Below are 25053 nucleotides of genomic sequence, written 5' to 3'. Positions count from 1 at the left end.
AATCAAAGGGCCTTAGAGCTAATTTAGCAAAGACCAAAGTCCTAATAAGTAGGAAAACAACAAATCACAAATCCCTTCAAGGAGATGGCTCTGTTTGATATGTAGATAAGGTGTTGGGAGAAATGCCATATGGTGTACCCAGTGCAAGCTATGGACATATAAGAAGTGCAGCAGTATCACTGGAGGATTAATAGAGGAAGTAGTCTTTACGTGTAGCAGATGTGTAGATACATTAAACACCAGGAATGTACAAAAAAATAGACTCCCTCAAATGTCAGGGGATATCCTAAGTAATAGAGGGTCTCCATTACTTAGGTGACCAAGTTAAGAGTGGTGGAGGTTATTCTGAAAGCATAGCTGCTAGAATAAGAATAGGCTGGGCAAAGTTCTGAGAGCTACTACCTCTGTTAGTAATGAAGGGCCTTTCCCTCAGAGTGAAAGACAGATTGTATGATATTTGTGTACAAATAGCTATGCTATATGGCAGTGACTACTGAGGATATGCAAAAGCTTGAAAGAAATGAAGCCAGTATGCTCTGTTGGATGGGTAACGTCAGTGTGGATATACAACAGAGTGTAAGTGATTTGAGACAGAAAAACAGGGAATGCAAGGCATCAGATATAGTGTGTAAGAGAGAAGACTGTGCTGGTATGGTCATGTGATGCATATAATAAAGACAGAAACATCAAGAAGTGCCAATCTCTGTGGAAAGAACATGTGGAAGGGGTAGACCCAGGAAGACATGAGATTAAGTGGTGAGAAAGGATCTTCAGATGTGGGGCCTCACAGAGGGGGTGATAAGGGACTGCAACCCTTGGTAGTCTGCTATGCTTGAGAAGATACCTCAAGATAAGTAAAATTGTGGTTGTCCTTGCATACAGGCATGTCCCTTGCATAGCTCTTCAGATGAGCAATCCTAATATTGCAGCCTCGTGGATGCTAGTGCGACATAAAGACACCCATGCCAGTGCTGCGTAAAAGTACAAAAATGTGGGCAAAACATATCTTGATCTAGGTAAAACTTCTTTGAATACTAAGTTTATTTTCATGCTATTCTCTTCAACATTTTAAGGGTCACTCTAGGTTTATTGCCATATTATATATTACAACAACCTCTTCTAACTTCTACACTGAGCGCACATATCCCCCACTAAAATTATGCCTAGAATAAGATTTCAGTCCGCTTCAAAAATACTATAGTGGTAAACCCTGAATAAAGCTGCATGGAGACATATACCCTGGATGAACTTAAAATGCAACTGATCTGATAAGATGCAACTAATGCCACATCTTAGAATATCTATGCAGTAAAAACACATGTTGGACAGAGATTTAAAGCGAATAGATTGTATATAATACTGTAATAAACAAGCTTTTGAAGATGTATAATTCTCCATTCTTATTTTCAAGGTCTTATATATATATATATATACATTGTATAAAGGATCATGGGTAAGGCCAGAACAATGCGAAGTAAATGCAAGGCAAATCACAAGAAAATGAATATATGAATTAATGTAGACTTACCTTGCATTCAGTATTTCGGGGTTATGACTATATTTTCAAGAAATTAACAAATGTGGAGTGGACATGCACAGAAAGGTGTTGCTACAGCAACCAGCTAGCTTCCTGTAACTCTCTTCTGTTGTTGATATTTCGTTTCCTTTGGTGTATGAGGTTGCCTCAGAGATTCTAAGGTTGCCTCTGTTCCGCTGTGTTGCCCTGATGTGCACTGTGAATTCCCGGATCTGGCATTTCCTTAGATGTTTCTTCAAGGAGGTGTCTGCCTGCATGTGTTCCTTATGCGTATATGCCACAGATGATCTCGTATACAACATAGGTCCTCTGGCACAATTCAGGGTCATTGATGGGGCAGTTTGATAATGTGCATGCCTCAGAGTAGTGAAAGGTGTTGTTCTTGGACAGAGCTTTTCTCAAGGAAGGGCCGGTGTGCACTATCTGTATGTCAAATCCTTTCTTGTGGACTGTGTGTTGTGTCACTGCAGTAGTTCTGTTGTCAAAATGTGGTAGCTTTAGGAAGCATGTGCTGGACTTGGGAGCATGATGGTTCTTCCGGGGTTTATTGACCCTGATGTTCTTTAGGCGTCATTGTTTGGCTAGAGATGATGGTAGCCATTCAGGGTTAGGTCTCTGAGGAACTGCTTGGTGTTGACGGCTTTGTCAGTCACTTCGCTGCAATTGTTGTTTATATGTGCAATCTTATTTCTCCTGTAAGTGGCTTTGGTTCTGGTGGGTAAGGCTGATTGGTAGTGGACGAAAAGTTTTTTGCTAGTGGCTTTTCTGTAAAAGTTAGTAACTATGGAGCCTTCCTCTGTGATCCTGAGTTGAAAGTCAAGTAGATAGACCAATGATACCACAATAGACTACCTCATGAGGTGGAACACCTTACAAGAAAATTCCAATGGATTAAGAACAAACACCCACATACCCACATACCAACATCAAACCACGACACCACGTAACTTTCCTTGACCAATCGCAGCACCCATCTTACAGTAATAACAATCAACTTCTGTCATTCAAATTCAAAATGGCTGATGACTAGCATTGCGCTTGAAACACAAGAGTATCAATGAATTTAAATCAAACTGTTTTGATCTATATATATATATATATATATATATATATATACACACACACATAAATGTATATATAACATAATATACACATGATTTAAACTTGAGCTACTATTAGTTTCATACATAGAAAACATAATAATCAAACAAGCTTGTATAGCATGCCACAATTTTCCAAGCAATTTTTCAGACTGAAATATGCAACATTGTTGATCGTTTATTGAAAGAGCAAGAGAGGATGCTGGTTTTTAGGAAAACACAAAAAAGAAGACAAGAGGATGGTAAGAGAAGAAGTGGAATGAGAAAAAGGGAAAAAGAAAATTAATTTAGTAAGACAATAGACTTTTTTAAGATCTAAAAGTAGCAGATCAGAAATTTTTATTAAATGTAGTCATCTGGACAACTATTGATTTTTTTCTTTTTCTCCTTCCACTTTTTCTTTTACCTTCCTTTCATTTTTTCACATTTTCTAAAAGGCCAGTGTCCTTTCTTGTTTTTTTCTAAAAAGACCAGCCATGTTGTGTAATTGAGTCTGAAAAATTGGAATCACATAGCATGCAACATAAGTTTGTCCATCCATTATATTTTCAAAGCATGAAAATAATAGTAGCTTGAATATAAATATTTAAATATTTAAATATTTTTCTCTCACTGCATAGAGGACTTTTTTACTAGTCCCACCAATAACAAAACTGTGTATGTGTATGTGTGTGTCCGTGTCCTAAGAATGACTCTAAACTGCATCAGTGGTGAGATGCAAGTTCAGGAATTCTGGGGTTATCAGGAATTTAGAGTCATCCCTTAATTACCATTAATTCCCAATCTGTTCTGACCCAGAACTGTAGTATTGATCAGTGTCCCATCTATGATTTAAAGAAATTTCCCAGGGTATGGAGACTTTCATTATTTTTAACAGAGCAGTGGGGAAAGCAGCTCTTCTCAGAAAAAGATAATTTCATATAAAACCTGCAGTCAAAATAGTACCAGTCATCCTGCAATGCTTGTCACTCAAACTTACTATAGCAACTGAGAGAGAGGCAAAAATGTTGTACAACTTTTATCACTTAAATCCAATGACATACAGATGCGCTCATATAGTTTTGCAAGCATTTATCTATTGATGCGAGAGGCACACACGTGCATGTCTGCACGGACACACACACATATTTCATGTGAGATGTCTATTATCAGACAACACGAGACAATCATCATATATGCATATTATATGTGTCTATGTACATATGCATAAATATATATGTACCTATGCCAGTGGCACATAAAAAGCACTGTTTGAGCACATGGTCAATGCCATTTTGACATCTATGACACCTGTGCTGGTGGCACATAAAAAGCACCCACTACACTCTTGGAGTGGTTGGCGTTAGAAAGGACATCCAGCCGTAGAAACCATGTCAAACCAGATTGGAACCTAGTGTAGCTCCCCGGCTTACCAATTTTCAGTTAAACTGTCCAAACCCATGCCAGCATGGAAAATAGACATTAAATTATGATGATGATGATACACACACACACACACATGCATGAATGTTTGATGCATATTAGTGTGACTTTATTTTTCACCATTATTCTTCAGTATAGAGCAAGGGTTGTCTACGACGGCCACATGCCCCACTACCCGGGCGTTTTGGAGCAAAGGGGTACTGGGGTGGGTGGGCGTGAAGAGACTTGGGGGCTGCTGGAAGACCCTCGTCTTTGGCAAGTTTTATTTGAAATTAACGAGTAGTAGCCATATTTTCACATCTCTGCAACAGTCCATTTAAAAAGACCATGCCTTTTTGTTTCAAATTTTCAAAAACTTAAAAACACCTTTTCCACTTTGACGATACCAAACAAATTCATGGTAGCATTTGTAACTGGTGTCACTAACATGAAACCCCCAAAACAAAAAACAAATGAATAGTGACAGATTAAAAGAAAAAAAGTAATGAATAAAAACAAAAAGCTGAATGTGTGTGTGATTACTCTTTACTCTTTTACTTGTTTCAGTCATTTGACTGTGGCCATGCTGGAGCACCACCTTTAGTCGAGCAAATTGACCCCAGGACTTATTCTTTGGAAGCCTAGTACTTATTCTATCGGTTTCTTTTGCCAAACCGCAAAGTTACGGGGACGTAAACACACCAGCATCCTTTGTCAAGCGATGTTGGTGGGACAAACACAGACACGCAAACATATACACACACATACATATATAATACATATATACGACAGGCTTCTTTCAGTTTCCATCTACCAAATCCACTCACAAGGCTTTGGTCGGCCCGAGGCTATAGTAGAAGACACTTGCCCAAGATGCCACGCAAATATATAAAAAATGGTGGTTAGAATTTTGGATCAAACTGGCTTTAGGGAGTAGCTGATAGGTATGTATTTGTGCATGCGTGTGCATGTATGGGTATGCTTGTATGTATATGATTGCGTGTGTTGCTGATTTGAATTCTTTTCTGCAACTGAACATAAATTGACCCCTGGCTATTAAGGACCCAACCAACCACACACACACACACACACACACACATGCACACACACATATATGCACAGACACATTTGTTTTAGGTTTTGTACCCCTTTGAACTGCAGCTATACACCAGATAACATGGTAAGTCTTATGTTCTGAAATTTAAATTTTGAATTTATTTTAATTATAAAATTACACCCAAGCTTTGGAAAACAGAACCTTTTCTTTCCTTTTCTATATTTTTTGTTAAGTTAGAATTTCTCCATTTTGGTCAGGATTTTCTAATTTCCTGTATCAAGCAATGGACAGAAGCATTTAAGAAAATCAAATTCATAGAGCCAAACAAAATCAAAAATATTAATTTTAATCGTAATGATGGAGAGAAGTAAACATTTTCCCTTTCCTTAATACTAACAAGAGCATAGTTTGAGGGAGATTTGGCTGTTATTTCTAGTAAATTGAACAACCACACAGAGAGTACATCATTGGCTCATTTGTTGATGCGTACAAGTAAACAAAAACTAAAGGAAAAACAAACACTAGCAAACACACAGACACACACATATATATACTTTATTGAAAAGCAGCAAAAATATCACAAAAGCTGTTACTCAGTTACATGTTCCTATTCGTCAGAGTTTTGTTTAGAATTCTAAACTTCCCCCAAATTTTTTTGATTCTGTCTTCTGCATAATGGAATTGATATGCTTATGCAAAAAAAAAAAAAAAAAAAAAAAAAAATCTCCCACCCACCCATTTTTAAAAAAATTTATGGTTTTAAAATACAGACAGTCTGAATGCACCATTCATTTCTGTTTATAATTTCCAAATAATTCTTTAATATTTTTTATGAAAGAAAGTCAATTGACAGTCTTCACACTTTTCCACGTAATCCTGGGCTTTATATGTGAAATGCCAGCAATATTAGCAGACAGACAGCTGTGCAGTGGTACAACATATAATCCAAGTAGATGAAAACCTTTTTAAGAGGAAAAATGAAGTTGGAAGAGTGGTGAAGAAATTTTGGATACTTGTGGTTGTCGTAACCGATGGTGTGCCAGTTTTTTATGTGTGTATGTGTGTGTATAAAGATATAATTAAAACAATACGTATACACCCACGTATATATATATATATATATATATATATATATATATATATGCAACAAAACCTAATAGTGTGAATTTTCTAAAACTCCTTTAGGGACAAATGGTTTTCACAATGAATTCCAATTTAATTGGAATCAACATGATCTGAAGCATATTTGTAGAAAAGAAATAATTTTCTCAAGATTATGAAGAAGCAAATCTTTGGATCACTATTGTGTAGATATACCAAAATATTTATATATATATACAAGGATGTATATAAAATTAACTCTGTAAAAAATGTATGTGTGTGTATATATTAGTATGTTTCTATATGGAATAAAAGTCAGTCATAATAAGAGATCATCTAAAAATCTATTTCCTTAATTTTTAACAACTGTTTCTGGCACATTTAGCTATGTAATTTTGATTTTAAAGTATTTAAACATTTATTTGGAAATTATAAAGAGAAGCAAATGGTAGATTCAAATTGTCCGTATTTTAAAACCATGAATTAAAAAAAAATTTTGTGTGTCAAATTTTTCTTCCAGAAGTTCATGGCTTCATAGGAATAATCATGGAAAACTGCATCAAGATAACCAATTTTCAGATTTTTTACTTCCTTTCAAAAAATATGAATTTTGTAAAAAAACAAACTAGATCCTGAATAAGAAATGAATGTTTTTATATCATTTTTAAAGGGGGCTGATTTTGTGATCCCAAGTACAATGAATACCATCCTCCACAAGTTGTCACTCATATGAAGTACATATGTATTTCAACAATTTCTATCAAATACACTCTCTTTCTTGAGCTTAAAAAAATCCTCTTCCTGGGTGACAGTAACTTATATGTCAGATTGTTACACACCTTCTAGCTGTTTTGATAAGGAAAATTGGAAAGGTTTGAAATGATTCCATCGGTATTTACTTGCATCAAAGAGCACTTTTTTGATAGACAATGCATTGATCACATAAGTGTCGCGTGGTGGAAATAAACGCAATTACCAAACTTTCAATTCATTATTTTGTTTTTTTGCATTTCAATCTGTACTCCCGACTGCATACAAGCACATGTAAAATGACATCCTTTATTTTTTAATCATTATCTGCTGATATAAAAATAAGTAGTATATTGAAAAATAAAAATATTGGGGAGGGGGACATTTGTAACTCCAAGGGTCAAAAGGGGGCTTTTGGCCAGATCTATTCCATCTCAATCACAGATCTTTTTAATTATTTTTTTAAAACTAAACAGTTTGAAACTTCAAATACTGGTAGAATTTTTCACGTACAACACAGTTTACTCTGAACATTTCTGACAAAATTTCATATCTTAGATGTTATTTCGTGTTAAAGTTGTTGTATTTGGGTAATTTCAACCAATCAATGATGTGTATTTGGTTGAAGACAGCTGCTGCTGTTTGCAATAGTAATCGAAAAGGAACAACTTCTGGGTCATCTCTACTAAATGTCACCACGCTGTTCTATTCATACGGCGAGCGAAGACAATACCACTCTTATCCTTTCTTCATTTCTAGTCAGCATCATGCACTTCTTACTCTTTCCCTCCCTTCTACACTATCAACTAGCAACCAGCGACTGAACTTATCACTGCCACTACAATTGCTGTATTTTCCAGTGTATAAGCCGCTATTTTGTTTTACCTTCATGTTTTGATAATGTTATTTTTTATCTAATAAAGACTTTTATATTGACAAAATGTGTTTGTTGTTGATTATAGTAAGATGACAATAACAATACGTCTCATAGTTGTAAAATAAGGCATTTTGAAACTACATATATATCAACAACAAAAAAGTTAGCTGCAGACTCGTAGTGTCATTTAGTAGAGATGACCCAGAAGTTGTTCCTCTTCGATTACTATCGCAAACAGCAGTAGCTTTCTTCAGCCAAATACACATCGTTAATTGGTTGAAATTGCCCAAATACAACAACTTTAACACAAAATAACTTCTAAAATATGAAATTTTGTCAAAAACGTTCAGAGTAAATCATGTTCTACATGAGAAATTCTACCAGTATCCTAAGTTTCAAACTGTTTAGTTAAAAAGAATTAATTAAAAAATCTGTGATTGAGATGGAATAGATCCTTTTGGCCAAAATGGGTTGAGAACCTTTGGTATAAAGTATAAACATAAGGATGAGGAGTCTATACTTACCTAAATGGTTAAGATGAGGAGGACAAGGATATGTCCGTCCTCGGAAGTCAATACTGTGAGGAAACCAGAACACTTCATCTCGGAACTGAAAAAACATAAACAACCTTATTTTTAAAATCCATTAAATAAAATAGAAGCAGTATCAGATTAAAGTAGCTATCTATGTATCCTACTTAATGTAAATACATCATTGTGTTTAAGAATGCAATATATATTAGAGGGAGACAAAAATCTTAGCAGCAATAGCAGTGAGTGTTTTTCACTGTTTTTCTATATGTCGGAGGAGGCAAATCTCATCTAAGCATGTGGTTGTCTGTGAGTACATGACATTAACAAGACCCAACAAGACCAAACTGCATCTGGTGTTCTTGCTAGCTACTGCTGGGTTGATTTTCCTCTCCCTCTGACATATATTATGTTTTTAAACACAACAAATCCATACAGCAGAAAATTTACCTCCCATTATTTGTACTCACTCTCTACATTCCCCCTCCACATCCTCTCCTGCAATCTTGTGACCACCAACTCACCCTTTCCAATCCTTGGTTCCACTTCACTTTCATACACTTCCCTGTAACTTGAGTGTAACCCCTATCACATCTTCAACAGCTCTCCCTTCTCTCTCTCTCTCCAACTGAGGTAACCATGTATCTCCTTTAATGCAAGACACCTATTTGTGTCCTATTCATACTCTAACTGCTCAGCAATGAGCACAAAGCCATCTCCCTTGATACTACTCACCACTCAGTCGCGGAGTCTTGTCTTGTAAGTTATTTGGTGACCTCACCACTGCCAATACCACATAAAAAGCACACACTTCACACTATTAAGTAGTTGGCATTAGGAAGAGCACCTAGCTGTAGAAACCATGCCAAAACATACCGTAGATCTTGGCACAGTTTTCTGACATGCTAGCTTCTGTAAAATCATCCAAACCATGCCAGCATGGAAAACAGATGTATGATGATGTATTTACATTAAGTATAACACAGAGATGTCTAGTTTACCCTTATTCCATATAGTCGTGTCCTCTTTTCTTTTGGTGGACAGAGATATTGAAAAGAGAGAGTTGGGGTGTCTAAAGAAAGAATGAGAAGGAAGAATTGCTATGAAATCATTATTAATTTTGGTCCAAGTGTCTTACAGTATACTTCAAGACTAGTAGCCACCATCTGCAATGAAAGTAGACACACTTGAACATATATTACATTGACAAAACATGTTTACTCATAGCTATGTCAATCCCAGCAGAGTGTAACACTTCAGTAAAAATACTTGAAAAGTGAAGTAAATACAAGGACCATGATATAGAGGTCTCATTAATGTGGTATCTAAGAACAACAACTGTACCTGTGATCATCAGGTTATGACCCACTATGGTCAAATATCAGGAAACCCCAAAGTATCCAAACCACAACAAATTGTTCTAATAAAGAAAAACATTGTCAACTTGAAAACACCCGATTCTCTTAAAACTCTTTTAAAACTAAAATATAATAAATTCAACAGAATCTTGGTTCCCAGATTCTGGTCTCCTTCCCTTGCAATATACCATTGCCAATCATAAATAACATCTACTAGAGGTCTCTGGGCAAAACTTGGAAAAGCTTGTAACAAACAAATCAACAATAACGTAAATAGTAATAGTTTCAATCACAAGGCTTGAAATTTGGGGAAAAGGAACTAGCTGATTGCACCAACCTGATACTCAACTGGTACTTATTTTATTGACTCCAAAAGGATACAAGGCAAAGTCAACCACAGCAGAATTTAAACACAGAATGTAAACATGGACAAAATGCGCAGTAGCATTTTGTCTGGTATACTAACATTTCTACCAGCTCGCTATGATAATAATGATGATGATGATGATACCAAGCAGTAGGAAAGACAAACAACAACATAAGAGATACAACTCAAACCAAAGAAGAACCTAAAGGAAAAAATAATAATAGTGCTACCAATAAGGAAGTAACAACTGGTACCAGCAACTTAAGTAATTTAAGTGAGGAAGATCAGAAGATTTTAGATGAGTTGCAGGAAGTATTAAGTAAAGCAGTAAAAAAAATTGCCAGCATTAAAAGGCACCAACAGAAGGAAGCTGCCAAAAATGAGACTAGGAAAGTAGATTCTGTTATCAGAAGGATAGATACTAAAAATATCGGTGTCACTAACTTATTGATCTATGCAGGAGGGGTAGTAGTTACCAGAAGATTAGACGATAAATAAGGAAAGATTAAAAAAGAGCAAATGTGGAAAAGGAGACTACAGAATAAAGTGAAACCTTTAAGACAAGTTCTGAGTAGAATAGAAGCCTGGAAATTGAACAAGTTAGGAAACACAAGATGCAAATCTTCTCTTGAGAAAAGATACTTAGTTAAGTACCAAAGATGAAAAACCCAATGCAGAAGAAGCTAGAAAGTTCTGAAGTAATATTTGGGATAAGCCAGTCAATCACAATGGAGATGCAGTATGGTTAAAGAAAGTGAGGGAAGAAGTAGTGAGTGAGAAGCAGCCAGATCTAAGACTAACTAGTGCATTAATGAGTAAAGTGTTAAGAAAAATGCTGAATCGGAGGGGCGCAGTACCAGACTTAGTACAAGGGTACTGGCTAAAGAAATTTAGTAGTTTACATGGGAGGCTGAGGGAACAACGTCAGGATTGCCTTAATGGAGGAATAATACCAGACTGGATGACTTGAGGGAGGACAATACTCCTTATGAAAGATAAGAGCAAGAGTAATGCAGCTAGCAATTATACACCAATCACTTGCCTAGCATTCGTCTAGAAGCTGTTAACAGGAATGTTTTCAGAAAGCATTTACAAGCACCTTGACAACCAGAAATTACTGCCAGAAGAACAGAAAGGTTGCAGGAAGAAGGCTAAAGGCACACATGATCTATTATACATAGACCAAGCGGTTTTAAATGAAGTAAAATCTAGAAAGAAAAACCTAACAATAGCATGGATAAATGATAAGAAAGCCTATGACATGATCCCACATTCATGGATAAGTGAATGTTTGAGTATATTTAGTATAGCAGACAACATAAGAGAATTAATTAGCTTTAGCATGAAGAAATGGAAAGTAGATCTCTACTCAGGTGACACACTCTTAGGGAAAAAGGGATAATTTTCCAGGGGAACTTGTCCCCTTTAATATTTGTCTTATGTTTGATCCCCTTCAGTTTAGTATAAAGGAAGGCAAAGGCAGGGCATCAGTTCAGAAATAGTAAAGGAAAAATTAACCATTTGCTCTATATGGATGATCTGAAGCATTATAGTAAGAATGAAAAAGAGATAGATTCCTTAATATAGACAGTAAGACTCTTCAGCAAAGATATAGGCATGGAATATGGCATAGGTAAGTGTGCACTATTAGTCATGAGAAGGGGACAGGTAGTCAACAGTGAAGGCATCCAATTGCCAGATGGCCAGACATGAAAATCATTGAAAGGAAGAGAGAGTTATAAGTATGTATAAGTATTAGAATCTGACAGAGTACTAAATATAGAAATGAAAACGAAAATTGAGAAGGAGTACATCAGAAGGGTGAGGAAGCTAATGAAGTAAAAGCTAAACGGTTTGAATCTAGTGAAGGCTGTAAATACTTGGGCAGTAACATTACTTAGATATTCAGCAGCTTTTGTAGACTGGACAAAATCTGAATTAGCAAAGCTAGACAGAAGAACTAGGAAGGAATTCAATATGAATGGAGGACTCCACCCAAGGGTAGGAGTAGAAAGGAAGGTGGCTTTCAAGTTTCTTTTATTATTGAAAATGTAGTAACGCCGTGCGCATGCGTAGTCTCACGCATGCGTGGAATTCAACAACCAAGCTTTCCCGCTTTGATCGATCTCTTTCTTGCTGGCCAGCGATTGAGCAAGGACGTGTCTAGCTGTCTCTCCATCTTTCGAACTCACGCTAGACAATTCACATCAATATACCAACGTCCCAACAACCATGTTCTCACACAGTGAAGGCGCCTCAACAACCAAGAGAAAAGCTGTATATATTCCACCATAAATAAATGTTGTTTGAGTTGATAGTTTGGAGTTCAGCGTTCCGTTCAATTCCTAATTTAATATAGGAAAGTCAGGTGTACATCTAATGATGTATAACCCACTTTCCTATAAAAACTCCAAATACATGCTTATCAGAAAACGCAACCCTATTCATTGTGACATGACATGCATTTGTATTCCTCTTCTATTTCTTAGAAACTCACTCTCTCTTTGCTTGCTATCTCTACTTCTATTAGTCTTTCTGTAACTCTCAGACTTTTATCTTATGACTATCTCTCACACTTTTATCTTCATCCTTCTTATTTTTCATTTGGTCTTCAAATATCAAGTCTCACTTGGTTACACACAAATATGTCTAATACAATATACATACTGCACTATTTGTTTCCACATTAGGATTTTTCAATTCAACATATAACTTTCCTCTTTCCCATGTACACTTTTACACACTGTTACTTTCATATTCATCTCTTGCAACGCTGTCTGTCTGACTCACTTTCTCCCACTCACTTTCTATTACCTTCTTCAATTTTGTTTATACAGGTTATTAATACCAAAATGTACAATGAAAAGTAATAAAGTAATGCAGAGGAAATAAGTTATGCATTCACATGTGTCCAATAAAATTAAGATTTTTAACATGATTTTTCTCCAGTGCATACTAGGTATGCATTCCAATTCGCTGTCATGCAAAATTATGGAATCTTCTGATATGTATACACAATAAACTGGGGACTGTTCCATAGCTATGTTATGTCAACATAATATCTGATTTCTTCATAAATTTTAACACTGGTTTGGAGTGCTTGCTATTATTCTAAATTCATTTATTGAGTGAGTGAGTTCAAGAGAAATTAGGCATAAGATATCAGAAAAATTACACAAATTGGGAATCAACCATGTTAATATTAGTGACTAGTAGAAAACTGCTCTTCTGAAATTTGTTAAATAAATATCTTTTGATGAAATGAAATTTTCCTCAGATACTAGCATAATTTGAAAAAAAGAAAAAAAGCATGTGGCTGTTTGATGTGCTATAGACTATAGAATATATACAAGTTATATAACTGATATTTCAAGCATACTAAACAATCATGTACATGGGCTACCTTTAAGTTTGTTTAAAAGAGAGAAATTAAGACTGCAATAAAATAATGGATGAAATATTTACTGAGTGAGTACTGTTAGACATACAAAAGACACAAAGTAAAATTAGACTTAACATACTGGAAAAATTACACCAACTGGGAATCAAATATGTAAAAATCATTTAGCAATAAGCAGAAAACTACCTGGAGGTTGGGCTTTCTGTTAGTAATAATGATTTCAAATTTTGACACAAGGCCAGCAATTTTAGAGGATTACATCGACCCCAGCACTCAAGTAGTATTTGTTTTATTGACCCTCAAAGGACGAAAGATAATGCTGACCTTGGCAGAATTTGAATGCAGAATGTAAAGACAAATGAAATGCTGCTAAGAATTCTGCCTGGTGTGTTAACAATTCTACCAGCTTGCCACTTTCTGCTAGTAACAAAAAACAAATGACAAGTAAGCAAGACAGAAGACAAATATAGCTAAAAAAAACTTACATGGTTGGCAATGGAGAGTTTATAAAGCTCATTACACCACAAACTGTACATCTCAGCACTCTGTTGTTTCAGTTTTATACGCAACCTCTGAGCCTGTGACCGTTGCTGAACTGTCATATCACTACAACAAAAACAAACAACACATATATATATATATATATCGACTTTAAAGAGAGCTCAAAACTGATCCATTGAAAATACTTTATTATAATAATAATAATAATAATAATAATAATAATAATAATAATGAAAATGACCTATGAACATTTTGATGCAATATCCAGAACGATTCATGCATATTATAAAATATTATAAAATATGGGATACCACATCTCATCGGGGCCTTATTATTATTGTTATTATTATTATTATTAGTAGTAGTAGTAGTATGCAGACAATAAAAATAGAAAACATTCAAATCCAATTTTCATAGTTGACCCATGAAAATATGCAAAACAGGATGAAAAGGTATGAGATGATATACAACCGTTCATCCTAAAGGTGTAGGTAACGAGCAAATGGTAAATTAATTCAAAAATAATGATGGTATACTATGAAGTTCAGTTGTTAACCAATCTGGGACGCTGTAAATTTCAAAAAAGAACGTTGGAGTTATAAACATCAAAATAAATACAAAATTCATACCGTAGAAAAAAACATTTAGATATTAAAGAAAACATTTAAAATACAAGATCCTGGTCAAATAGAAGTATACGTAAAAAAATAATGCTCTTAAATAATATACTCACTAAATAACTTTAGTACACATAAATTATTTAAGTTCGACACATATATATTCATATTTATGATTGATCTGGATTTACCTCCCCTTGTCCATCAATATCGAAATAATATTTATCGCCTGTTTGTCTAGACAGGTGTTTTTTTCTTATATAATTGACTTTATGGTCCTTAGAATAATTTATTTTCTGATATTTTAGCATTCCTACTTGGTAATGCACTTATTTGTAGTCACTGTATTTGTGAATCATAATTTTATTTGGGGATTTTTTCAGTGATGACCGTTTTTTTTCGTTTACATTCTAAGCTAACGTAAATACCACTAAATCTGTTTAACTTTCTTCGCTATATTTAATTTTATCACTTAGCTAATTAGTTTTTTTCTTTTGTAACTTGTTAGTTATAATTTTGATTGAGCTTTAATTTAGATAATTTATCTATACCATATAACCTGGTAGTCTTGAAATACTGTTTGAAGCTTTTACTTATATATACCGAATCAATATAAGGCTAATTTTAAATTATGTGTACTAAAGTTATTTAGTGAGTATATTATTTAAGAGCATTATTTTTTTACGTATACTTCTATTTGACCAGGATCTTGTATTTTAAATGTTTTCTTTAATATCTAAATGTTTTTTTCTACGTTATGAATTTTGTATTTATTTTGATGTTTATAACTCCAACGTTCTTTTTTGAAATCTACAGCGTCCCAGATTGGTTAACAACTGAACTTCATAGTATACCATCATTATTTTTGAATTAATTTATCATTTGCTTGATCTCAACACCTTTAGGATGAACGGTTGTATATCATCTCATACCTTTTCATCCTGTTTTGCATATTTTCATGGGTCAACTATGAAAATTGGATTTGAATGTTTTCTATTTTTATTGTCTGCATACTACTACTACTACTACTACTAATAATAATAATAATAATAATAATAATAACAATAATAATAAGGCCCCGATGAGATGTGGTATCCCATATTTTATAATATTTTATAATATGCATGAATTGTTCTGGATATTGCATCAAAATGTTCATAGGTCATTTTCATTATTATTATTATAATAAAGTATTTTCAATGGATCAGTTTTGAGCTCTCTTTAAAGTTGATATATATATATATATATATATATATATATATATATATATATATATATATACAAAAACTCAACTGTGAGTATTTTGCTAAGTTTGTTAACAGATACTATATTCTTTTGCCTAATTTTTGGTATAAAAAAATATATATAAACACACACACACATATATATATATAAATATAAATATCAGAAATGTTTTTTCCCAAGAAGAAACTGCAGATATTGCAAGCTCTTCCTCTGATGGTGACTAAAACTATTGAAATGTTGAAATCCCTTCTGTATCTTCAGCAAGTATCTCAGGGTCAAGCATTTCACCCATAAGCTTGTATCTTTTGTTTGAGTGAGATGATGAGGACTGAACTAGTCTTCATCTGCAGAAGGATTCAAACTGTAATTTCTTGTCAACCATAACCACTTTGAACTGGTTTCAGCTGCTATGCTTATCTCCTTGGAGGTTGTCTTCAGTTGTTTGGGTTCTAAATCAATCATCTGCAAGAAATAGCACATCGACCTTATTGGAAAACCTTGGCAGCTGATTTCAACAGGTAATGAGGCTGTGTGCCATCCTTTGACAAGAGTTGCATCAACCTAATATGTAGCTTTCTTCAGCTGGTGAGTAATATCAAGTCTGTCTTCCCAGCACACTGTGATTTCAATCACAATGACTATTTTTGCACTCCAGGACAGCAGGAATGTGCCTGATTGGAGCAATGTCACTATTATCTCTTCTGGAAAGACAAATTTTACTCTTCAGATCCACTTGCATCTCCCAGTGTGAGGCTTGATGCAAGAGAAAAATGGTTCCCCCACAGTAGCTTGTACCTTAGAAACTTCAGAAATCTTTAGGTGGTGATGGCTGCTGTTTGTTAACCTTAACCCATTGCAAGTCTACCCACTCTGTAATTTCTGAAAGGATCTTGTTGTGCCGTCCCTTGTATCAGCCTTCTCTCAGTGTCCTAGGGCATCCAGTCAAAATGTGTTCCAGAGTGCAAATAGTTACTCCACACTGCCTGCAGGATGTGTCTTCCTCTTTATCCCAAATTTTAAGGATATTTGGAATTAGCAAGATGTCAGCAACAGGAGGAAGGAGAATTTTTAGTACAGCAGGGTTTCCTCCAGGACAGTGAATGCTCAAGAGCCTAATCCTACTGCCTCTGACAATGGATACAATAAATGAATTTCTTTCTCGCAATTCAAGTTTCCTTCCATTACAATCATCAGGCTAGATGTGACATAATTTGGTATATCTGTTCTATTATATCCAACAGTGTAGGCTCGTTGTTTCTTTGTCTTTTGATTGGATTCAAAAGACTTAAAAGGTAAAAAGATACAATCAATCCAATCAAACAATGTAAAAATATACATAATGAAGCTACACTAACATTATAAAAGAACAGATGTAGCAAGTTACAGCAGATCTTGTGTGAAATTCAAAGAATGAGAAAAAAATTTTCAATAAACCACATACTCTACATTATTACTAAGAACACAAAACGAGAGAGAGAGACAGACAGAAATGACACAGTATCAAGAATTTAAGCAAGGATAGAATCTAAAAGGTCTATTTAAAAAAATTTATACTTCAATAAAAAAAAAATGAATTAATTTACCTTGTTATTTTAGGAAATGGTGGACATTCTGAGGATGGCGGTGGAATATCTAGGTTTTTGTTACCTTTGTTGTTGAATATTTTAATAATTAAGTCAAGAATCTGAAGTAGGAGGAAGTAGAGAAATAAGATTACTGACAGTAAAACACATCTACAAGAATGTGTACAGTATACATGTGTGTACACACACACTCTCTCTCTCTTTCTCTCTCTCTCTTTCTCTCTCTCTCTTTCTCTCTATATATATATGTATATATATATATATATATCTATTTATATATATATATACACACACACACATACACAAATAAACTCTCCTTCTCATGTATAGGCATATATACACACACACTCATATACAAACATACATACACAGAACAGGCACAAAGGTAAACACACAAATATATATAGATATGTAATATATACTCAAGCGTACAGGTTTATTAATAGTCCAAGGACAAGCACTGAGAATATTTAAACCATCAAAGACAGCTGACAGTTCTTCAGAAGAACTATGGGTAACTTGGCTGAGTTTATTCTGAGAATGCATGGAATCTGCCAGACGGACCAGTTTAGCTGTGGAATAGATGACACAGAAGGGTTGAAAATACAGTGGATAGTTGAGTGTATAGTGGTGGAAAAGGTGAATGTGTGTGAGACCTTATACACATTCACATATATGTGTGAATCTATATGAGATCATGTGTAATCATGTGACACCATATGTGAGTGTGAGTTCATGTATATGCATGTGCTAGTGTTTGAGAGAGAGAGACTTTGTGACTGTGTGTGTGTGTGTATGTGAGATCATATGTGACTGTGTGCACATGTATGAGAGACACAAAAAGAGAAGACATAGAGAGAATTAGAGAGAGGCAGAGAAGATAAAAGGAAACGGCAGAGAGGGAGAGAGATCATCCCTATGACTAAAACTCTTGTCACACAAATAACCACTGTTTAGCAACAATACAAAAATGAGGGTCCAGGAAAGCTCTCTTTTCTGCTGATTTGAAAATATGTAGGAGAATGGATGAAGTGAAAGAGGTTTAATTTTTAAAGACACATTCATTCCATGTATACAAACTCACACATACTTATGTCTATGGAAGGATGAAAGGTAATTAAAGACTAGCAGAATTTCAACTCAGAATGTAGCAAGGTATAATTGAAATGCCACTAGGTATTTAATCCAATGCCGTACTTTTTCCAATCCATTTAAAACAAAGACAATAAAGATAAATGGTTTCAAATTGTGGCACAAAACCAGGAATTTAAGGGTGAGGAAGAGGTAAGTCAATTACATCAACCCCAGTGCTTAACTGGTACTTATTTTATCAATCCTGAAAGGATGAAAGGCAAATCAAGAGTTTAAACACAGAAAGTAAAGAATCGGAAGAAATGCCACTAAGCATTTTGTCCAACACAATAATAATTCTGCAAATATAACACCTTAACAACAATAACAATATTGGTAACAAAACATGAAAACTTAAAGAAAATACTCACTAGTGGCTAGCAGATTGGTTCCTAGGTTTTCCGATATCCATGGGACAGGTGGTACAAGCATTGGCAATGCTACTGTGTCAAACACCAGTTCTGATGTGCTGTTTGTTTGGAATATTTTCATTGTTTTTGGATGAGGCTGAATGATAAAGGATAATGTACATATACCACTGAACCAAAATGCATCTCCTCTAGGTTTACTCTGTTAGAAATCAACTGTGCTATGGCTCCCTCTCCATGACCTTCACAACCAGATCCAACAATTTGATTCCACTAAATTTCCTTTGTAGAAATTTACAATGACACTTCTATGCCAGTCATTGAGAATATCACCTTCCTATGTAACTTGATTAACTACTCAGGTGGTAATCATTTATCCTGTTTCACCTCATATTTTGAGTATCTCCAGGACTATCGTGGATGGTGTGTGTTAGTGTGTGTGTGTGTGATCATTATCATCATCATTGTCATCATTTAACATTTATAATGTTGTAAATGTCCTGAAAACTCCTCACAGCTTTGACTTTGTTATCTCATTTTGTCTAATATATATATGCATGCTAAATACAAGACCCACATTAGACTCCTCACTTGTGTCATTATCAAACCAAGAGTTTAACTATGGTCTGTCCATAGCACTTATTTAGCGTTTCCTGCCACTCTTTGGGTTTTCTAGATACCAATGTCTCTCATATATATATATACTGAGACCCCTTCGGTCATGACTGACCATGGGATTGCACCTTGTCCGGGCAAGGTTGTTTATGGAAGACTAGCAGTTGCCCATGCATACCAGCCTCCCCTCTCCACGCCACCAGTGTTATCCAAGGGAAAGGCATAGGCCGATATGGCTTGGCACCTGTGACGTCGCAACTCATTTCTACAGCTGAGTGAACTGGAGCAACGTGAAATAAAGTGTCTTGCTCAAGAACACAACATACAGCCCGGTCCAGGATTCGAATTCACAACCACACAATCATAAGCTCGACGCTCTAACCACTGAACCATGTGCCTTCACTCATGTATATATATATAGACAAAGGCAGGTTAACTAGGAAGTTAGTCAAAGGCAGGTTAACTAGGAAGTTAGTAGCAATATCAAAGGCAGGTTAACTAGGAAGTTAGTTTTTGTATGTGGCAGATGTTCAAGTGCAATAAACACTGTAAACAAACAGGAAACAACTTCTGTCTCATTCCAGGGAGAAAAACTAGAGGTAGTTGATAGCTTCCGCTATCTGGGTGACCAAGTTAGTAGTGGGGGAGGGTGCACTGAAAGTGTAGCTGCTAGAATAAGAATAGCCTGGGCAAAGTTCAGAGAGCTCTTATCTCTGCTGGCGACAAAGGGACTCTCACTCAGAGTAAAAGGCAGACTGTATGACGCATGTGTACGAACAGCCATGCTACATGGCAGTGAAATATGGGCTGTGACTGCTGAGGACATGCGTAAGCTCGAAAGGAATGAAGCCAGTATGCTCCGCAGGATGTTTAATGTCAGTGTTGTGATATTAGGATTTTTATTATTTTTAAATAAAAGTTCATCAAAATATTTCTGTCATTTATGATTTGCATATATATATATATATATATGATGGCCGTCCACTCGTGACCGAGGAAGACCATTGCCAACCTTCAGGAACATTCTGCGCTCCAGTACCAACTTACATTTTGCATTTACGGCTCCGTTGGTGGCTAATGAGCCCTGCTCTTGATAAGCATACACGACTGCAAACATTGCAGATTAAGCTTTCCCCATTCACTATACGAGCCGTGCACTTTCGCGCAGCTCGCTTAAGTTCTTCATGCTGGATATGTGCTCTCTCAAAAGTGTTGATCTCCTCCTTAACCTGCTTCCTCCATCTGTGGCAACGACAGGCATTGTTCTACCAGTCAGTGTCCTGCATATCACAGGCCTTTAATGAGGACTTGACACAGTCCTTAAAGCACAGCCTTGGTTTCTGCAGAGTCTCCTTCCATTCACAAGTTCTCCATGGAGTATCTGCTTAGGAATCCTGCTATCCTTTATTCTAATAAGGTGTCCAGTCCAATGTAACCGGTGCTTGTACACCATTGCCTCAATACTCAAGATATCAGCTGTCCTCAGGATCTGTGTGTCCGGAATCTTTGAGGTCCAGCCAACATTGAGAATGTGCCTGAGACATCTCTGATAAAAGCGTTCAAGGACCCTTACCTGACGTTTGTACAGAGTCCATGTTTCACACGAGTAGAGGAGTGATATCAGTACACACACACGCACACACACATATATATATACATATACATATATATATATATATATATATATATATATATATATATATATACATACATATGCACATTAGTATTTCGCTTAGGCATTGTGATACTAATAACTTGGTCTTAGAACTCAATATACATATGCTTCATAATGAAGTAGCAGTCAAGTATAGAGCAGTAATAAGAAACTTGAATGACAAAGTATTAAGCAATTATGTTATGGACTTCCTTTCCTACATACATGTATGCTTTCTCGTTGATTATTGCTTTTCTATGGGTGTGTATATATATATATATATATATATATATATATATATATATATATATATATATATATATATATATATATATATATATATATATATAGATATATATATATATATCAGGCGCAGGAGTGGGTGTGTGGTAAGTAGCTTGCTTACCAACCACATGGTTCCAGGTTCAGTCCCACTGCGTGGCACCTTGGGCAAGTGTCTTCTACTATAGCCTCGGGCCGACCAAAGCCTTGTGAGTGGATTTGGTAGACGGAAACTGAAAGAAGCCCATCGTATATATGTATGTGTGTGTGTGTATATGTTTGTGTGTCTGTCTTTGTCCCCCCAACATCACTTGACAACTGATGCTGGTGTGTTTACGTCCCCGTAACTTGACGGCTCGGCATAAGAGACCGATAGAATAAGTACTAGGCTTACAAGGAATAAGTCCTGGGGTTGATTTGCTAGAAGAGATGGTGCTCCAGCATGGCCACAGTCAAAAAGTATATATATATATATATATATATATATATATATATATATATATATAAATGTAAATGTTTTCCCAAATAAAATGGCAATTCACCAGCCCCAATTTCTGGCCTCCTAATTCCCCTGATTGAAATCCCATGGATTACTACGTGTGGGGTGTTAAAATGTTGGGGTGCAACTAAGAAAGATACCAACTGCTCTGCCTGCAATACCAAGATCAATAAGGTGTTCAAAGATCTTCCCAGGGACTCAGTGAGGAATGCATGTGCCAGGCTCCAAAGCCATCTTGAGGCTGTGGTGGAAGCTTATGACTGCTACTGTTATCTGCCAGCCATAATCTAGTTGATATTGTTTGATTTTTTCACAAAGTATTTTTTAATGGGATATTGTTTTCTTTTCTGTCAAATTTAGCCCAAACACCAGCGTGCATGCGTGTGTGTGTATTTGTGTGAGTATGGGTTTGTGTGTGTTTCCTTGTTTTGACATCACAAGATAGTCGTAAATAAGTCTTCCTGTCAAACAAGCATGGTCATTCATTTTCAATATTCTACAAAACATGTCTGGTCATGGAGAAATATTACCTTGCTTAGAAACAATAAATTGTTTGACCCATGCAAACATGGAAAAGTGAACATTAAAACAACAATGATGATGATGATGTATATATATATATATATAGATATAAAGAGAGAGAGAGAGCAGTACATATACATATATCATCATCATCTATATATATACATACATGTAAATCATGACATGTTCAGGTGAATAGCATGGACCTGAACTGGGCAGATACAAGGTATATATAGGATAATGAATCTAAAGACAATACCCAGTTATTTGCCCCTAACTATCTATTGTCTGCCATAAGCCTACAGGATAAGAGATAACTTGGAGCAACAAAACAACAACAAACCTTAACTTCTTCCTTTGTAATGAAGCTGTAATTCCGATAAACTGTGTAAAAGGCTGGGATGTGTTTTTGACTGGAAAAATACAAATGATATGTGAGTGTGTGTATGAGAGAGAGAAAGAGAGATAGATGGTCTGTAAACTGTTCACTGGGATCTTATCAGTTACACAACATTATGTCACCCACCAACATATTTCCATATACAATGAAAGCTGTTTATTACAATCATAGATATTATCAATCAGTTATTATCATGATAATTAGTTGATCTCAAACTTGCTATTTGTTTAATGTTGTTGGTTGGTTATTCTTATCAAAATCAGTTGATCTCAAAATTTTTTATTTGTTTAATGTTATTAACTAATTATTGGCCATAAAAATTAATTGGTCCTAATCTCTGGTTACTAGTTGGTTATTGTACTAAAAAGGTTTTATCCTGGAGTGATTGCAATAAGTGGCTTCCACAGTAAATACAATAAAAACAACTAAGTGCAACATACCTGTTACTTTTGTCTTTGTCTTGGTTCAGCTCAATATGTAAGTCATATAGAATTATGTCAAACAGAATCCTTCCAACCTGAAAGACAAAAACTAACATCAAACGAAGGTAAAATTTAAAAAATGAGCTGACATAACAAAGGAGAGAAATAGTTTAACAGAAAACCAAGACATCATAGTGGTTTTCATAAAACATCTAGCATTGTTCATTACATAAGTTTGTCTGTAAAACAGTGCTATATGTATCAGTGATAAATGAATCATTTCCACACGCTTCGTAAATGGAATAAATGGTAGATTCAAAAGCAAAACTTCCACTATCATGTATTTTCTTGATCATCACTACCTTATCTTAAAGAGAATACTTTCATCATCATCATCGTTTAAACGTCCGCTTTCCATGCTAGCATGGGTTGGACAATTTGACTGAGGACGGGAGAACCAGATGGGTACACCAGGCTCCAATCTGATTTGGCAGAGTTTCTACAGCTGGATGCCCTTCCTAATGCCAACCACTCCGAGAGTGTAGTGGGTGCTTTTACGTGCCACCGGCACAAGGGCCAGTCAGGCAGTACTGGCGACGGCCACACTCAAAATGGTGTATTTTACGTGCCACCTGCACAGGAGCCAGTCCAGTGCTCTTCTATCCCTAGTTTCCTCATTGACCACCAGATGAGGGATCGGGGGACCCTGTCAAAGGCTTTCTCCATGTCAACGAAAGCCAGGTACAGAGGTTTATCCTTGGCTACGTATTTCTCCTGCAGCTGTCTTACCAGAAATATAGCATCGGTGGTGCTTTTCCCTGGCACGAACCCAAACTGCATCTCATCTAAACTGACTCGCTCCCTAATTAGTTGGCCTATGACCCTCTCCATGATTTTCATTACCTAATCTAACAACTTGATACCTCTGTAATTATTTGTATCTAAAGAGTCACCTTTGCCTTTGTAGCAGTTGACTATGGTGCTGCTACACCAGTCATTGGGTATGACTCCTTCGTGTATCACCTGGTTAACAATACCGGTGACTAGGCTATAGCCAACACTGCCAGATATTTTGAGCATCTCTGCAGTGATTCCTGATGGGCCAAGGGCTTTCCCTGTCTTCATACTCTTAATTGCTTTATCGACCATGGTACTGTTAACTCGGATAGCTGGTCCCTCTGTTGGGTCAACATTCGGCAGACTCTCTTTCTCCCATTCAGTCTCTTTATTGAGTAATCTTTCGTAGTGGCGTCTTTAAACCTCTTTCTTTGCAGCCTCGTTTAGTGCAAGTGTACCATCATCCATGCGAACACATTTCTCTCCTACGACATCACGATTCTCTCTCACACACTGTCTTGCAACACGAAATACCTCAAGTCTTTCATCCTCACAGCACAGAACATTGGCAAATTTTTTCTTATCTGCTTCCCCTCTGGCTAAATAAACCTGTCACCTAGCTTCCCTTCTGGCAGTCTGATACATTTCCCTGCTACCACTGTTGTTCCAGTCCTTCCAAGCCTGTTTCTTTTGTCTAATAGCCCTGTCAACAACATTGTTCCACCACCACGTTATTTTGGGTCGAGTGGGGACTTTGCACCATCCACAGATCTGGTCAGTGGCCCTCAGCAGGTTGTCCCGTAGAAACCTCCAGTTGTCTTCTACATCGTGTGAAGCTATATCCCCCTCTATTTCGTCAAAGGCTTCGAGTAATAAGTCTCTAAATCTCTGTCCATTCG

The 25053-nt window shown here is 35.9% G+C and overlaps 1 protein-coding gene across 1 annotated transcript in view; it reads right to left on the bottom strand.

The window, feature by feature from the left end:
- Window positions 1-25053, bottom strand: part of LOC106880721 (DNA-directed RNA polymerase, mitochondrial) — a 272154-nt gene that overhangs the window by 151245 nt on the left and 95856 nt on the right. The window contains exons 12-18 of the mRNA XM_089341545.1: window positions 23336-23412; window positions 22839-22908; window positions 18927-19062; window positions 17857-17996; window positions 17425-17525; window positions 13964-14084; window positions 8348-8432 (exon numbers count right to left, since the gene is read on the bottom strand). Coding sequence (XP_089197671.1) covers window positions 8348-8432; window positions 13964-14084; window positions 17425-17525; window positions 17857-17996; window positions 18927-19062; window positions 22839-22908; window positions 23336-23412 — 730 coding nt within the window. The remainder of the gene's footprint in view (window positions 1-8347; window positions 8433-13963; window positions 14085-17424; window positions 17526-17856; window positions 17997-18926; window positions 19063-22838; window positions 22909-23335; window positions 23413-25053) is intronic.

Source organism: Octopus bimaculoides, chromosome 24 (assembly GCF_046866305.1).
Source record: "Octopus bimaculoides isolate indiv1 chromosome 24, ASM4686630v1, whole genome shotgun sequence".
Taxonomy (NCBI): domain Eukaryota; kingdom Metazoa; phylum Mollusca; class Cephalopoda; order Octopoda; family Octopodidae; genus Octopus; species Octopus bimaculoides.
This window is presented reverse-complemented; position numbering and strand designations above follow the sequence as displayed.